Raw genomic sequence first — 12,849 nt, 5'->3', positions numbered from 1 at the left:
CGGAAATGGAGATACCACCACATTGCTTTAAACCTTTCAAGGCGTTGTGCTCCATTTATTTTGTTGATCCCTTTAATAAACGTGTTACCAACAGTAGTCTTGTAGCCTCTATATTATTATGATTTGTGGCCATGCTGCTAAGACGACGAGTATATCTTTATGAGACTTTTATGGGAAATAATAATGCAAGATTTATATTCGCATGTGGTAATGAGCCCTAAAAACAAGTTTAGACGAGAGAAAACTTAATGTGTAAGGAAACACGTTCCACTATTTTAATCGCGTGCGTGGCATGCATATGCGCCGATCGATCATCGTGCCATGAGTTGTTTGAAGATATATTAATTCTAAGCGAATAAAGTTATACTGAGATGCATTTCATCTTTATGATCTTTCTACTTCAGTTTTATTCCGATTTCTCTTTATCAGTGTTGCAACTATAAATCCGATCCCCCCTTGCACGCCGGCGGCGCACCTTTTCACCGCCATTGCCGGGGATCGGCAGCCATGTCCACTGTCGCCGTGCCGAGCCCGCCGCCGACGGCCTCCGAGGACGCCGAGAGCTTGAGGAAGGCGCTCCAAGGCAATGCATTGCATCTCGCAGCCAAGCCATGAGCCCATGACCATTTTAATCTTGTCAGTTTCCTTCCGTTGTTGCGTTGCAAAGCTGACGCGGCGACCTCTCTTCCATTGATTGATACAGGATGGCGAGCGGACAAGGCTTCTTTGATCGGGATCCTGTGCCGGCGGACGGCGGCGCAGCGGGCGGCGATACGGTGCGCCTACGCCTTCCTCTACCGGGAGCCCCTGCTCAACTGCTTCCGCTACAAGCTCTCGCGACACCACCTCCTCTCCGTCGATTTCTGGGTGCTCTCCCTCCGTTCACTCGCCATGATAGCACTTGCGTTGCGCGCGGTTACCTGCAAAGAAGTTGAATTTTCAGGTTGATTCAGAATTCTAATGCGTTTTATTTTTTGTGTCAAATTTGTTTTTTGTTTTCTCGGTCCAGAAAGCCCTGATCTTATGGACGATGGATCCGGCTGAAAGAGACGCAAATCTGGTGCACGAGGCGGTGAAGAAGAAGGATGAAAACTACATCCTGGTATTGATCGAAGTGTCGTGCGCGTCCGCCCCAGATCATCTGATGGCCGTGAGGAACGTCTACCGGAAGCTATTCAGTTGCTCCATCGAAGAAGATGTCGCATCTTCTCCTGCGCTCCAAGAACCTCTGAAGAAGGTAAATTCCTCGGAGGTACTCTACTTTCACCAGAAATTCAGAAAAGGACTAGGCTTCGAGCAGCATTGTTCTCTTCTGCAGATGCTGGTGAGCCTTGTGAGCTCCTACCGGTACGCCGGAAAGCAAGTCGACATGGACGTGGCCAAGCTGGAGGCGGCTCAGCTGTCAGAAGCCATCAGAGAGAAGCAACTGCAGAGAGACGAAGTTGTCCGGATCATCAGCACTCGCAGCAAGTCTCAGCTCAGAGCGACGTTTCAGCAGTACAAGGAGGATCATGGAACAGACATCGGCGAGGTACGACGAGATTACTGAATTGCATTGGATGAAAAATCTAAATCTTCAGTTGTTCATTCGCGTCCGTCCATTCAGGATATCAACAGGCAATGCAGCAGCCAGTTCGGCAGGACGCTGAAGAGCGCCGTCTGGTGCTTGACCTCACCTGAGAAGCACTTCGCACAGGTAGTCGACCGAAGAAGCTGGGAACGCGAGCAGATGATGAACCTCCAAGGACATGCGTGGCACTGACACCCTCTCTTGTTTTACAGGTGATCAGGTACTCCATCTTGGGGCTGGGGACGTACGAGGACATGCTCACCAGGGTGATCGTGTCGCGAGCGGAGATTGACATGAAGCAGATCAAGGAGGAGTACAAGGCGAGGTACAAGAGCGCCGTGACCCTCGACGTCGCCGGCGACACCTCCTTGGGCTATAGGGACATGTTGCTGGCATTGGTAGGGAGTGAGGACTGAAGAGTGACCCCAACAGTCTACTCATCTCTTTTCCAGTCAAAAAAAAAACTGTAGTTCGGGTGTGACTGTTCCTGGACTATAATTTCGTAGCCTGCTCCATTTTGGTTGGAAAGAAAAATATGCATGGCGTGTTGACATATGTGTAAGTGTTTGGATCCAAGAGCTAAAGTTTAGCCCCGTTATATTAGATGTTTTGATACCAATTAGAAGAACTAAACATAAACTAATTATAAAACTAATTGCAGAAGCCTAGGGCTAATCCGCAAGATGAATCTATTAAGCCTTATTAATTCATAATTAACACATATTTACTTTACTGTAGCATCACATGGGCTAATTATAGATTAATTAGACTTAATAGATTCATCTCGCGAATTAGTCTAATCCTACTCTGTATGGACCATTTTTTTTGCTTTGCCTATCTTATGACAATTATAGCTCTACTACAAATTTATTCATACAGTTACCGTGCTTTCTAAAGCAAAAACAGAGGTCATATTTGGCTTTCTAAAGCAAAAATAGCGACACTTCACGGTACAAGGATGTGTAAAGAGGACTACTCGGGTCTGACAAAAAAATGGCGGCAATAATTTAACTCTTCGACGATTTCAAATGCTTCTTGCGCTCCCCAAACTGCTTACAGTGTCATAACTCTGTACTCCTTAACATTTGGGTTACATTTGCTACTTGAGTCCTCTTTAATACTGAGGCTACATATGCTATCTGGGCTGTTTTGCACGAACTGACTCGTTACGATCTTATTAGGTTACACCTGGAAAAAAATAGAAATTTATAAAACTTTAACTCTGATCTTCCTTTTTCCAGTTCCCCATCAGATGTTATAAAATTTACATACTATTTTTAATTTCCCTGCACTTCAAAACATCTATTACTACCATGATAATTGCCACTAAGATTACAAGGGAATTAGGCGCGTGCAATCCACTAGTTCTAATATCATTTTCAATCTTGGACAAAGGCACAAGCACAAAAGCAGTAGCAACAAAAAATCCATCCACCCTCTGATGATGGTAACAGGGAATGCTTCCTTTAAGTGCCTTAGCAACTTCACACAGAACAGCTTTTATAGAGACAACTGCACCTGCAAAACAAATGCAGGTACCAATGTAGGATTACAAAAGGAAACTTAAAACATCAGGCCAAGCGCAAAGAAAAAACAACAGCGCACATCAATCCCACATCCTCCCTCCATGCGAACTCGCACACTCATCACACCAGGCTGCTCCATGTCGTGCGCCCTGTCCACAATATGTCGATGCATATTTAAACACGATGGCTTCGTAGCCGCCACAGCAACCCAGATAACAACCGCCTCATTCTACTTCCACAGGTACCGCTACTCTGCGATGGCCAATACCCCCCGGTTCGCGCGTGGCGCGCAAGATGTATTCAGGTGAGCATCTCATGGGTGGAGCTGGACAGTGGCGATGGCATCAATGTGTGCCGATGACGCCGCCTTTCGCCTGCAGGCGCTTGGTTCAGGTCAGGGTCAGGATCAAGGCCAACACCAACAGGGTGGAAGTGGAAGCAGCAGCATGAATATGCAAATGGTCCGCCAAGCCGTATTGCAGCCTTGCAGGCCATCAGCAAACGCCTCAGCGACGACGATGTTGAATTAGTGCAGAGTACAATAATCGGCTTCACAGATCGATTGTAGTTAATATTACAGAATATATATGAGATATCATCTCAAGAGTCAAGAAGCTTTGTTATTTATCCTTATTGGCCAGAGCGCAAGCTTGCCCAAGGGGATCGAAATCCTAGTTAATTTTCTCTCCTCCCATGGAATTACCGAATTGGTAGTGGTACGTGCTTGAAGAATGAACTTGCACTTTTCGCCGCACCAGGAAAGATGGGGGAAAATGCCCATGCAACTGGCAAAAGAATTACAAAAATAAAAGAAACATCGATCTCATACATTTAACTAACATCGATCTCATATATTGAATTGAAGGGAAAGCCTCTATTCTGTAATTTAACCTGCGATTGCACAGCACAAGTAGGGTTCAGATAGATAACTACCAGACACATCCGATAACTTACTAGATAAGACAACAATGCTTAGAACAACAAACAGCTACCAGACAACTGCTCACAACATTGCTTACCAAAACAGATAACTACCAGACACATCAGATAACTACCACATAAGACACAACATTGATTAGAATAACAGAAGCTGCTCACAACATTGCTTAAGTCCAGATCCAGCAAAGAAATCACATTAAGGTCAAACAGGGTCTTTTTGCAACACAGGAAGTAGCTCAGGGCAAGTTTTAGCAAGCTGCAGCAGCTGCTGCACTGGCTAACAGCGGCAGTAGTAGTTCAGTTTAACACCAGAAGTAGCAGGTATTCAGGTAGCAAACAAATCAGTCACTAGACAACAGCATTAGCAACCGTAGTCACGTCAAAAGTACTGCGCCAAGTTGAGATCCAGCAACATGTTCTGATTCAGGTCAAACAAACTCTTCTGGAGAACTGGAAGGATATCTGGGTATCGAATCATCACTATCAGAAGGTTCTAAATAGCCGGCTATAACCACCGCTATAGTGTACTATAGCCTTTGATAGAGGTGAAATCTAGGATATCCATCTCTTAGCTCTAAAAGATTAAATCCGTTAATAGCCGGCTATATCCCGCCATAGCCGCTAAATTAAGGGTTGTTTAGCCAGCTAAGACACATAATTAGTCTTTATTTATTGTTAGTTTAGTATTGAACTTCATCAGTTATAGGATTTAGTATTTTGTCAATGATGTAACGAGGGAATGAAGCCCAAAGTGTACTTCAATACATGAAATTTTCTTGATTTCATGTTTAGGTGGGTTTCTTTAGTTAGTGTATAACTCAGGATTTTCTTCATAGGACTCCCACACAAGTAAGTAGCTGGCTAGCTGGTATTGGCAAAACCAAAAGCACCTGCTCACTTGAAAAGTATCAAAGTAGAAAATTCTATCCAATCCCTCACTCTTAGCTTTTCTCCTATTACTGAACATATCTTCAACAAATTTCTCAAATACACCATAACCCTTATAATAGAGATAGCCACGAAAACAGATCCATTTTGCAAGCTCGTTATTACGAGTCGTTCCTACAAAAATCCAGACTAATGATGTACACAATGCTTAAATTATTGATGTAGATGCTACATAGTGGATTCTCATCCTTCAGAGGCTACGTGTAATAAAAGCATCCATTGACAAAAAGGATCACCCTAAGATGATCATCTTATGGCTATTGGGAACGAATCAAATCAGATGCAAAATTGCTCAAAGATTTATGCATGAACCATGATTACTATGTTTCAGGGTGAAATATGGAATACTCTAAAAATTAGATATTTGTATGTTTAGATAAGTATGGGAAAAATTCTAGAGTTAGATATTTATATGTGTAGAAGATGGACACATGGCAAAACCATATGAGCCATGAAGTCCTATAAATAGGGGTGCCCCCCTCTTGCCATATGAGTCATGGCATAAGAGGTCTCAATTAGGAGATGGTAAGGTTGCCATGTAGTGTAGTACTGTTATGGTAGGGTAGCCAGATAAAAAGTGCAAGAGTTTTGTGTTGTACTAAATTATGATGAATAAAGAGTTGAGTTCTCTTATAGAGTTGGTCTCTCATATTAGTGTCTAGGTGAATGTTTTTTTGGTATAGTGTAGGTATAGTCTATATAGAAGAAGTTGATGTCAAGGTTAGGGGTCGATTTCTCAATACATGGTATTTATAAAACCGCTAAATGAGTTAGCTACTTATGAAAGTGAGGAGATGATTGCATTTTATAACATCTTTGGATTTATCCCGACCATCCAAAGAGCTGTGCGTTGGTCCGGATCGAGTCTTGTCTGATTGTGCTGATCCCTAGGAACAGTGTAAGAACAAGACTTGTGATTAAGAGCTTGATCCGGAAGAGCATTCTTTCTCACTTTTGCCTTCCAACGCCTCTTTAGAGGGATGATAGGGCGGAGGATGTTGGGTAACAGCCACACTGATAGACAATCTTTCATGTGGTCATGCACCACCTTAAAGAGCCCCGCAAACTTGGCCTGGGGAACAAGTCCACCATGGATACGGAACAAAGCTCTAGCAATGAAATCTTGCCTCACCATATCGGTCAGATGACTTATCTCTTTAGGCACATGATGAGGAGTCAGGCCAAATAAGCTGTCAATAATATTAGCGGTAGCTATCTAGTTGGCGCACAGTCCTGCCTAAAGTGCAGCTAGGTTGAGGTTCCTCTGAATTTGAACCCCATGTAGTGCAACAATGGCATCCGGTGACACACAGATGTTGCCCTCACCAAGCGCAGCAATGCAAGCACCTTCAAGCTCAACCTGCCTCACAATGAGAATCAGCAAGCGCGCAACTCTTTTACTCATGTCACTGGCAAACCTATAGCTAATAGATATATCAAGTTCAGTTGGTAAAATTGTTCTCAAATCCACCAGTGTGTTTCCATTGGCCACCACAAGCATTGGATTCGCAGCCTTGAACACAGCCAACGTTGATCCATTGTAGCGGAACTCTTCTGGCCCATGACCATGCTGGTAAATGTACTGCTCGTAGGCAAGATAGGATAGTGCTGCATTAAAAAACACTATTTTATCATTCTGGTAAACATAACGCTCGTAGGCAAGAAAAGATGGTGCTGCATAAAAAATACTTCTGGTTTTGGGGCAATTTATGTATTTTTGTGCTGTTTCCAAAGCTTAAGCCTGTTAATAATTCATCAATGTGTGCATGTATGGTTAGGTTTTTGTTAATCGCTTCGTCCAAAATTATTAGTTGTTTTGGCTTTTCTATATTTTAGATATATTGATTTTGTTATGCATCTAGACTTGATATATATTTAGATGCATAGCAAATTGATTATTTAGAAAAGTCAAAACGACTAATAATTTGGGACGGAGGGAGCAGAACATAAAGCGTCATGACTTTAATTGTTGATAGAGTCTGTCATCAGTGGTATGAGATGCCAATGAGCAGGCCTCTCCAATGGATATGTGGCTTGTAGGGTGTTCAGTAGCAACTGACAATTTATAACATGTCTCAGCACGGATGAGATCCCCAGTCCAGCAGTTGTTGGACCAGTTTTCTTCCATTCTGGAGGAATGGATGCATTCATATAGCAACATATAGCAACATTTCCTTGCATATAATTGTTGCTGCTGACTGTGTTGTTTAATTCTCATGAGTATGTAGACATGTAGTTGCCTGCACCATTTCCTGTTCACCGTCTATATTAGGAAAGAAAAAAAGATCTGTACCTTGAATTTCAGCTTGTGTTGCATGATGGACCTGCATGCCGCCCAGTTCCTTCCCACAAATATCCTCGAGATAGATCCACCGCAATTAGTGGATGGTTACTGTAGACTGTAGCTAGTTATTGACTAATTAGATTCATTAATTTCGTCTCACAAAATAGTACGGGTTATGAAATTGGTTTTCTTATTGGTCTACGTTTACTACTTCTAACTAGTGTCCAAATATTCAATGCGACGGGTGACTAAAACTAGTCAGGGGGAACCAAACACCCTCTATATAAAAGGGGATACGGGACCCCTTGTACAGGGGACTCGATTCGACTCACCTCCATTCGACACAAATCCTCGAAGCTATTCATCACACACACTCTCACGGATCCAGTGGCTTGGGAGGCCCCTTCCCTCTCTCCACTGTTTGTAACCCGTACCGCAAACTCGAAGCAAGCTACACGAGCATTTCACCGCACTGGATGAAGGGCACTCAAAGCCTGAATAAATCCTTGTCTCTGTCTCTCTTACCATCCGGGCCAGACACATAAATCGATAAATTTATTAGCCGGTAATCGAAACACCGACACTAGGTGAAAAGCCCTAAACAACCAATTGAAAACGACAGGTAATGTTCTTTCACCGGCTCTACCTATAGCCTTGGCCACTGACCGAAATCCTGACAAATCGACATGTCTGCCCATTTCGAAAACAAAACGACATTCTTTATTAATGGGACAAAGATAAAGGCTACTGTGTTAGCCTGATCGAGCTAAATGTACATCAGCCTAAATGTGTAGAAAACTAATGCTAAAGGAAACCATGTTACCTAAAGTATAGAAAAAAGTTTCTAAGTATACTAAATGCTAGTACTACCCAAACTATAGAAGTAAGCAAATATAGCACTTATATCCTAATATAAAAGATAATACAATCTAAACTATAGAAAAAAGTTACTATGAAAATAGATATGGCTCCTACAGTATGTACCTCTATATCCCAACAAACAATATTGCTAACTAAACCTAAGAAATAATCTAAAACTAGTTGTTAGAAATCCCAAAACTCTAAATACTAGTTCTAATATTATTCTAACAACTCTATCTAAAAAAACATGTCATGAGTAGCCTATTTCAAATAAAGTTTGCTAACTTAGCCTATCTATACCTATTTCTAAAGCAAGAATTGTTTCCTTGGTTTGTTTTGGGCTTTCGACTATATTTTTCTACGCGGGCCGAACCCCAGTGTCTGTTTGTTGATCGAGTCCTCCGCACCCATCGCATCGCTTCATAGTGAGCCCACCACTAAGCGCGTGCGTGCAAAAATCCGGCACCCCTCCTCGTCCCGCCCGTGCAAGCCCACCAGTTGGAGGGGACGGGCCGAGCCAAGCCAGCGTGAGGGTAGGCCCCACACCGGCCGGCCGCAAGTGGCCCCTAAACCGAGGCGGCAGACTAGCCGCGCAGGTGCTTCGACCCTCCTCTCCACCACCTCCAGCTCTAGATCTGGCCACTCCACCACCTCCAGTCCCATATCCGGACACGGGGCTCCACCTCCAGCAGCTGCCAATTAATATATAGCTTCTCTCATATGCTGTTGGAAATTACTAGCAGTTGGAACTCAAGCATACTACTTTTTACCTTCACTGTCCTCTGTTTTTCGGCAAATCTTTTCCTAAGGAAGCACCGCCTTTGCATGATAGCCTTCTCTTGGTAACAATGCAGAAGCAATTTTATTTGAACACTGGATCATCTTTAATTTGTCACTAAATTTGTTTATTGCAGCAAGAGGAAGCATATGGGATGAGTCACGTATGCCAACTTCATCGCACTTCTTGCTGCCAACCATTGCGTTCCACAAGAAAGGCTTCTCTTGTGGTCTCAGTGCTTGTCAAAAAAAAAAAAAAAATTGAAGGAGCTATTTCATATTGTGGCCTGGGAAGCAAGATATCTTGTAGTCTGTTTTTATGACGTATGAACCATTAAGTTGTACCAAGTTTATCGTGTGCTCTGTAGCTTCATCATAAAAGAAGCTTGTCATGTGCCCAGCTTTTTTTAGTACAATCTTTAAATCGTGTCATTGTGTGGATGGGTCACTTGGTCCATGGCCTTGCCTCTGTTATACAAGTTTTTATGTAAAATTTAAGCTCAAGTTTGCATTTGTGTTATCTCGCACGAACACCAAGAAAGGAAAACTGTGGTTTGGGTAGGTACTGTCAACTGGTATTGACAGTCGACTCCAAAGTTTAAATGGAAAAATTATAGTTTAAGGACCTAAAGTTGACCATTCCTTTTGTAAGCAAGGACATAAGACCAAGGGGGCATATGTTTACATGCAAACTGAAGGTCTGTGGTCTGTTGGAATCACACTTGTTAGGAAGGAAGTTTACGTGATGAAGATAACCTAGTAATGTCTTTGATATATAGTCTTCTGTTCTACTGCTTTTGACCAGACCTTTCCTTTAGCAACCTGCACTGCCTTGCCTAGGAATCCTAATGATCACACACCTATTTTTTGGGAGTCTGGTGGAGTGTTTTACCTAAACCTAAATTCTGATTTGAAAAATGGTGGCTCCAGCTTGAGGAGTTTCAAGGTGTGGTGGAGCCGTGGAGGAGGTGTGGAGCAGAGAAGTGAGTGGTAGGAATAGTATTGATACTAGAACCCTGGGCGTGGCAACCCCGCGCCATTTAAGTTGGGCCAGTGTTATCTTGAAGATATAATTTTCAATGGCCATTCATGAATATTGGCAGCAGGTTTGCGAAATGTAGAATTAAGCGAAATAATATCAGAAGTGTAACAGGAGGATGCAACCATTTACAATAATATCATGAAAGTTGATGATTGGGTGCTTATACTTGATACATAATTCACAGATGATTTCTTAGTGTGCAGTGTCATCATACATTCATATATTTCATACATGCCTCCTGATGACATAGCTCAGGAGTTGGTCATTCTGTAGTTCGGGAGTTGGTCGCACAGCAGAAATTCACTCTTGTTACCTTACAGGAGACGAAACTTGATGATTGTCCTCCTTCCCTTGTCACGGAAATGTTGGGCGCGGGTTTTGATTTTTTTTTTTCACTTGCCAGCGTCACACACCTGCGGTGGTGTTCTTCTTGCATGGCACCGAGGCCCTGTTTGGTTTGTGATATGCTAGAATTTGTATCAACTTTGACCGCTAATTAGAGGTATTAAATTAAGATAGTTTTTAAAACCAACTTCAGAACCTTGCGCTAGGAACACTGAAGAATTTAATGAGACCTTTGACCGCGTGCTTTGAGGATGTTTATTGTAGCATCACTGTAACCAATCATCGATTAATTACCGTCATTAGATTCGTCACGAAAAGTTACACTCATCCCTAAAAAGGTTTTGCAAATAGACTTCATTTAGTACTCCATGCTTGCGAGATTCTCTTTTCGAGATTCGTGTACTACATCAACCAAACAAGGGCCGAGACTATTGGGAAGGTTCCAATCCCATCCTCCATGATTTTTCTCTAACGGCAAAGATTAGCTGCCGGAGTTCCAATGAGAATTGGTGGACAACTTGTGTCTACGGCCCCAGGGAGACAGTGACAAAGTACTCTTCCTGCAAGAGTTGCGTACTGTGAGGAGTGGGCGCAGCGGGCCGTGGTTGCTGTGCGGAGATTTCAACCTCATTTACCGGGCGGAGGATAAAAATAATAACTTGCTGAATCGTAGGATGATGGGCCGATTTCGAAGATTCATCGATGATACTGAAATTCAGGAAATCCATTTGAATGGTCGCAGGTTCACTTGGAGCAGCGAACGGGACTCTCCTACTCTTCAACGTCTGGACAGAGTGCCTCTGATGATTTGATGACTGCACACCCAAACCACATCCTCTCTGGACCATGCGCCACTGAAACTCTCAACCTCTTCGCCGTTACTCTGCTTCAAGCGTTTTCACTTTGAAAACATCTGGCCCAAATATGAAGGATACTTGCATACTACTCCCTCCAATATATGACGTTTAGGACAACAAAATTAGTTCATTTCGAACTAAATAACTTGTCCTAAACGTCATATATTTGAGAATGGAGGGAGTATTGAAGAAGCATGGTCGTGTCCTTGGCAGGATGCCGACGCTTTTCGCACCTTGGATTTCAAGCTGCGCAACACTGCAAAAGCCCTGCAGAGGTGGAGCACTAAACACGTCGGCTCGGTGAGACTGCAGCTAGCTATTGCCAAAGAAATTGTCCTCAGGTTCGACTGTACCCAAGACTTTAGACCATTGGCGCCTCATGAACAAGCTCTCCGACGCAAGGCCAAGCTAACTGCATCACTCTTGCACCGGGAAAAAAAATTCCTAGTGCTCTTTTCAAAGTAGATATTGCAAAGGCATTCGACTCGGTTGACTGGTGCTTCCTGTTGGAAATTCTCAAGCACATAGGCTTCTCAAGAAGATGGATAAACTGGATATCTCTAATCCTCTCGACTGCAAGTACAAAAATAATCCTCAATAGAAATCCAGGGCGGTGCATATGTCGCATGAGGGGCTTGCGTCAGGGAGACCCCCTCTCCCCCATTGCTGTTTGTGCTGGCTATGGAACCTCTAAATGCTCTGTTTCGACTTGCTGAAATGAAAGAGGCGCTGGGAGCTTTGGGAGCCTCTCGCATCCAGGAATGCATTTCCCTTCACGCTGATGTTGTGATTCTTTTCGCTTCTCCTAGGGAGAAGGACCTGGTCGCCACTGCCACCATCCTTGAGATTTTCGCTCAAGCTTCAGGCATCCAATTTGATGAAATTCCTATCGGGCTCCTTGCAGGCTTTTCCAATCCGGTACTTGGGTATCCCCCTATCTGTCAAAAAACTGAAGAAGTGTGATCTCCAACCTTTAGTTTTTTTTTTGACGAGATCTCCAACCTTTAGTTGACAAGGTGGTCGCCGGACTCCCAACCTGGAAAGCTGGCCTAATGACAAAGGCTGGTCGTGCAGTACTTGTCAAGGTGAAAATGTCAGCGGTGTCGGTTCACACTGCTATAGCCATCTCAATTTCACCATGGGTGATAAAATGTATCGACAAGCGCCATCGTGCCTTTGTTTGGAGGGGCACTGAAACCGTGTCCAATTGCAGCTTCAGGGATTTGCCTGCGCATGCGCTGGCTTTGGCACCAACGTACTGACCCAAATCGTCCCTGGTCGCTGTTGCCTGAGCGCCATGAGGAAATAGTTCATGCCATGTCCCAGGCATCAATTTCGGTACAGGTGGGCAGTGGGCTGCGCACTTTCTTCTGGACGGATCGGTGGATCCAGTGCCGCTCTATTGCAGAGATTGCACCAGCGCTGCTGGCTGCAGTACGCCCAGCGGCCCGTAAGCGCCGAGCGGTCGCGCAAGGACTACAACTTAGAACTTGGGTACGGGACATTACTGCTGCACTCACGGTCCAAGTGCTTATTGAATATCTGCAAATCTAGAATTTGGTGCAAAACCAAACCTTGCACAGCCTCCGCGTACCTGGCTTTTTTCATTGGCCAGCATTCGATTCAGGGAGCGAAGCTACTCATGAAAACAAAGGCACTAGGTCATTACAAATTCTTTATTTGGCTAGTTTTACATGATC

General features: G+C 43.7%; 1 protein-coding gene across 1 annotated transcript; it reads left to right on the top strand.

Moving 5' to 3' along the window:
- Nucleotides 1-316: 316 nt before the first annotated feature.
- Nucleotides 317-2,125, top strand: LOC120696257 (annexin D3-like). Its single transcript, XM_039979379.1, has 5 exons — nucleotides 317-867; nucleotides 1,010-1,237; nucleotides 1,319-1,531; nucleotides 1,607-1,696; nucleotides 1,783-2,125. Exons 2-5 carry the CDS (start codon nucleotides 1,031-1,033, stop codon nucleotides 1,984-1,986), a joined length of 714 nt encoding a protein of 237 aa, XP_039835313.1. The 5' UTR covers nucleotides 317-867; nucleotides 1,010-1,030; the 3' UTR covers nucleotides 1,987-2,125.
- The last annotated feature ends 10,724 nt before the right edge of the window (nucleotides 2,126-12,849 follow it).

Source organism: Panicum virgatum, chromosome 2K (genome assembly GCF_016808335.1).
Source record: "Panicum virgatum strain AP13 chromosome 2K, P.virgatum_v5, whole genome shotgun sequence".
NCBI classification, from domain to species: domain Eukaryota; kingdom Viridiplantae; phylum Streptophyta; class Magnoliopsida; order Poales; family Poaceae; genus Panicum; species Panicum virgatum.
This window is presented reverse-complemented; position numbering and strand designations above follow the sequence as displayed.

Coding starts and splice junctions, on each gene's coding strand:
- LOC120696257 (XM_039979379.1), top strand. CDS start 1,031: ATGGATCCGGCTGAAAGAGACGCAAATCTGGTGCACGAGGCGGTGAAG. Junction 1,238..1,318: donor TCCAAGAACCTCTGAAGAAG/GTAAATTCCTCG, acceptor TCTCTTCTGCAG/ATGCTGGTGAGCCTTGTGAG. Junction 1,697..1,782: donor CTGAGAAGCACTTCGCACAG/GTAGTCGACCGA, acceptor CTTGTTTTACAG/GTGATCAGGTACTCCATCTT.